Genomic DNA, 4,555 nt, shown 5'->3' with positions numbered 1-4,555 from the left:
TTTTATTTATAATTTAATACTTTTCTTTGCATGAATTCTCAATACAAAATGTCAAATTTACAGTGGCTTTATATAGACAGGTTTAACGTAAAAAATTTCGTTTACATACTTAAAATTGCACGTATATTTTTAAAACACAAAAAATACTCTTTCACTTAAAACCAATTTCTTATTAATTACTAAAACACTTAATTTTGGCAGTGATATAAAATATATATCATTAAATAACAAAGAAAACTTGTCAATGGTTCAAAATGGCGGCCGTGGAAGAATAATTCATAATAAACATTAATTCTGTCAAAAAACTGAAGCGTTAAAGAAAATTTAGATTATTTTTTAAAAAAAATTTCTAATTCAATTTTTAAACCAACAAACTACAATTAAAAACAAATTTCGGATTTTTATATGAATACAAAAAGGACTATTTTCTGTAAATTTTAAATTACCATAAATTAAAATGTTTTAAAACAATGTATTCAAAAAGCTTCAAAAAAAAATTTTCCGGCAAAACATAATACCGAAATATTAGTTTTCTTAAATACATAGTAAACATTTAGTATAAAAACTTGTTTTTTTTTGGGTGATAAAAGTTTTATCTCTGTATTTTGCAGTTATAATTAAATTAGTTCTTTTTAAACATATTATTTTAACTATTTAATAATTATTAAATAAATTTCTGAGGAGTGTTAATATAATTTTTGCCGGTTTTCATAAAATCAATGATTTCTAATAATGAAATCAATGTTTAATTTACTTTTTATTTGCAAACGTCAAATAAATTTTAGCAAATCTTTACTTATAGATTACGTTGAATATAATATTAATTTTTTTTTGTAAGTGCATAAAGTATAATTATTAAAAGTTTATATTTTTTTTAATTTGGTTTTGACAATTGTAATATTGGATTTTAAAAAAAAAAAAAAACAATATTTGACAGATTGTCGAAATTAGTTTGATTTGTTAAAAAAAAAAAAAAAAAATGCCACTCGAAACAACGCACGCTAGTATATCAAAGCCTGGGAAGAGTAAAAAGTGTAATATTCCAAGAGCTCATAGCACCATAGAACCTGATATGCATCATATGTATGGCTCATCCCTTTATAGATCACATTTTGAGGGTGATTCTTTTATTCCAAAAGTTTTAAAAACTAGACTTCATGATTTATTTTTACAAATAGAAAAGGAGTTTGAAAGTTTATGTTTTGAAAATATTTCTCGTAAGTTTAAAGAAAGTTAATCTTTTTCTCAAAATTTTTTTTACAACAATAAAACTAATTTATATTTGCATATATATTTATTACAGTACAGGAAAAAATTGAGGTCTTAAATGATAGATTAGAAAAAGAATCTTTAAGTACTGATAAACCAAATGATGTAGGCGATATTGAAAACTCATCAGTAAAAGGAAACTATTCTTCTAAGTTAAAAAGTATTGTTTTTACTTACTGCTAAGCTTAAACTAATTATTATTATTATTATTATTATTTTTTTAAGGTAATAATTTAATAATTAATTTAATTTTTAAGCATCAGGAGTTCAAAAAGTAAAAACTGCTCATAAATTAAAAGCTCAAACTAGCAAAATTGTCTCCAGTTTTAAAGGGCCGACAATGAATTGTTCCATTGTTAGAGAATACTCTGGACATAAAGATGGTGTTTGGGAAGTTGATGTTGCAAGACCAGGACAACCTTTAATAGGAACTGCATCTGCTGGTAATAAAAAATTTTGTAATTATTGCATTTTGTATAAAATTTGGTCACATGTTTTTACAAATGAAGTTTACTTTTTAATTGTAAGTAAGACTAACAAATAATCCAAAACTTTATTCATTTAAAACCTAAGTGATTATACAAAATTTTAAAATGTTAAAAATAATTATTTACTATTATTATTATTATTACTAATTTATTTTATATTTCCGTTAACACTAAAGTTTTTAATTATTATTTTGTTTTCCAGACCATAGTGCTTGCATATGGGGTGTTGATAATGGTAAATGTCTACTACAATATTTAGGACATAGCGGATCAGTTAATTCCATTTGTTTCCATCCAACTAAAGATCTTGTGTTAACTGCAAGTGGTGATCAAACTACTCATATTTGGCAAGCAGTGATAAATTGGGATCAATTGGTAATGTATTTATAGTTACTAAACAAATTTTTTTATAACATTTTTAAAACTATAAAAGATTTCAATATATTTTGATTACATAGAAAACATATTCTTCAGAAGAAGATGGAGATACAGAGAAAGATGAATTTGCAGAAGATTTAAAAATGTTCGATGGAGCACCCAGTTTAAGAACACCTGTTAGGGAATTAACAGGGCATACAGGAGTTGTCGTTTCTGCTGATTGGCTTCCTTCCGGAGACCAAATAATAACAGCATCTTGGGATCGAACAGCAAATTTATATGATGTTGAAACGGGGGAACTAGTTCAATCTTTGGGTGGTCACGATTTGGAATTAACTCACACTTCTGCACATCCAGTACAAAGACTCGTAGTTACTTCTTCAAAGGACACTACATTTAGGTTATGGGATTTTAGGGAATCAATTCATTCTGTTTCAGTATTTCAGGGTCACACAGAGTACGAATATTTTTTTTTTTTAAAATGTACTTTCGAAACATATAAAATCCAGTATGATGACCTGAAATTTTTTTTTTTTTTCAAAGCACTGTCACTTCAGCAGTTTTTACTAAAGAAGACAAAGTCGTGTCCGGATCAGATGACAGAAGTGTAAAAGTTTGGGATATGCGAAATATGAGATCTCCCTTGGCTACAATTCGATCGGACTCTGCAGTAAATAGAATAGCTGTGTCTTCTACTGGAGTCATAGCCATACCTCACGATAATCGTCAAATTAGACTTTTTGATTTAAATGGACAACGTATTGTAAGGCTGCCCAGAAGCAGTAAACAGGTAATTTTGGTTTTGTTTGACTCTCAACATTTACTAATATTATAAATCTCGCTATTTAAATTTTTTTTTTTTTTTGTAGGGTCATCGCAGAATGGTGAGCTCTGTTGCATGGGCAGATGAATCCACTAGTATGTCTTGTAATTTTTTTTCATGCGACTTTGATAGGCTTATCATAGGTTGGTCTGTTCAACCATGTGTAAAAGATTCTTAAAATAGTAATTAATAATTTTAGGTTTTGGCTTGCACACAGTTTATAATTTTAATAATAATCAGGGTTTTGTCAAAGATATTAAAGTGTATTGTTGTCTTACGAAAAGAGAACTTTCTTTTCTTTTAATTATTTAAATCGGACTCTAGTAAGATGACTAAATCTTATAAATTTGTCTATATTGTGAAAAGGTTTCATCGTAAATGTTTTTCCAAGAATGACAGCCATAGACTTTTTACAATAATATAAATGTAGTAAAATGCTTGATCATAAATTTTTAATGATTAAGCAAATTACTCGATTTAACTTGATATTTCATTTAAATTGATTTCTATCAAATTTTCGATTGGTATTAATTATTGTACTGTCTCATTAACTCTTGGGCGAATGTTTTTTAAAATGAACAATCAAAATGTTTTTATATTCACATGCCATAGTAAATGTAATGAAATTATTCAAAGTTTACTTTTGGAAAGTATTGGAGTGTTTAAAAGATATTATTATCGAGTACTTATTTCTATTAAATACGTAAATATTTGTCTACAGACGAGTCTAAAAGAATAGTATTAAATATTAATGTAATTGAAACTAATTTAATATTTATAAATTTAACATACATTGTTTAAAGCTCAAATTTAAGTTAAAAGAGCGAATAAAAAAAATAATTTATATTAAAAAGTCTTACTTTTATTTGTTATTCTTATCAAATATGTTAAAGTTACTTAAAAGTTTTTTGTTTTTTTTTTTCTGGTAAATGTATTTTAAAAAAATAAGTTATAAAAATTTAATTATTTTAGGATAAAAAGTTACTTTATTATTAAAAAAATTAATCATATTTAAAATTTTGTTATTATAAATAAATTAAATTTAAGATTTAATTTTAAGATTTTTCAATGAAATCATTCATCTAAAAAAAAAAGTAACTGTATTGTTTTGTTTTTATTTAAATATAATGTATTTTATTTTTTGTAATTTTTTTTTTTTTTTTTTTTATAAATTTGATTTTATAAAATTGTTTTGTTAAATTAATAAACTAGTTTTTTAGTTTTTTTTTTTTTTTTGTTAGATAACGCTCTAGATTGATACTTTTTTAAAAGTACATCACAAAAAATTATAAGATTTTAAAATAATTTTTTATTTATAAAAACTCATTCGTTGTTAAATTTATAAATAAAATAAAAATCTATAATAAATAATAAATGTTTAAAACTTAAAAGTAATAAAAGTTTTTAATACTTGGAAAAAATGACAAAAAATAAAAAGGTAGGTTTTACTTTGACTCAAGTAGTTTTTAATGAATCATCAAAAACAAAAGGAAACATCCGGAAACTTTTACCTCTTACACATCAATGATGGCGAAAACTTATGATTATTTATTTAAATTACTTTTAATTGGAGATTCAGGGGTCGGTAAAACAAGTG

The 4,555-nt window shown here is 24.6% G+C and overlaps 2 protein-coding genes across 2 annotated transcripts in view; both read left to right on the top strand.

Annotated features, from left to right (window-relative positions):
• Positions 1 to 979: 979 nt before the first annotated feature.
• Phum_PHUM450750 (WD-repeat protein, putative) lies at positions 980 to 3,136 on the top strand (the record flags this gene model as incomplete). The annotated part of the gene is made up of 7 exons (XM_002429718.1): positions 980 to 1,217; positions 1,304 to 1,429; positions 1,533 to 1,712; positions 1,960 to 2,132; positions 2,216 to 2,592; positions 2,679 to 2,925; positions 3,005 to 3,136. 7 exons carry the CDS (start codon positions 980 to 982, stop codon positions 3,134 to 3,136), a joined length of 1,473 nt encoding a protein of 490 aa, XP_002429763.1.
• A 1,349-nt stretch (positions 3,137 to 4,485) lies between these two features.
• Phum_PHUM450640 (uncharacterized protein) overlaps positions 4,486 to 4,555 on the top strand; it is a gene marked incomplete at both ends in the record, with an annotated part of 1,616 nt that continues 1,546 nt past the window's right edge. Inside the window, one exon of the mRNA XM_002429717.1 lies at positions 4,486 to 4,552. Coding sequence (XP_002429762.1) covers positions 4,486 to 4,552 — 67 coding nt within the window. The remainder of the gene's footprint in view (positions 4,553 to 4,555) is intronic.

The sequence above is a fragment of the Pediculus humanus genome, genomic scaffold (assembly GCF_000006295.1).
Source record: "Pediculus humanus corporis 1103172108221 genomic scaffold, whole genome shotgun sequence".
NCBI lineage: Eukaryota > Metazoa > Arthropoda > Insecta > Psocodea > Pediculidae > Pediculus > Pediculus humanus.
This window is presented reverse-complemented; position numbering and strand designations above follow the sequence as displayed.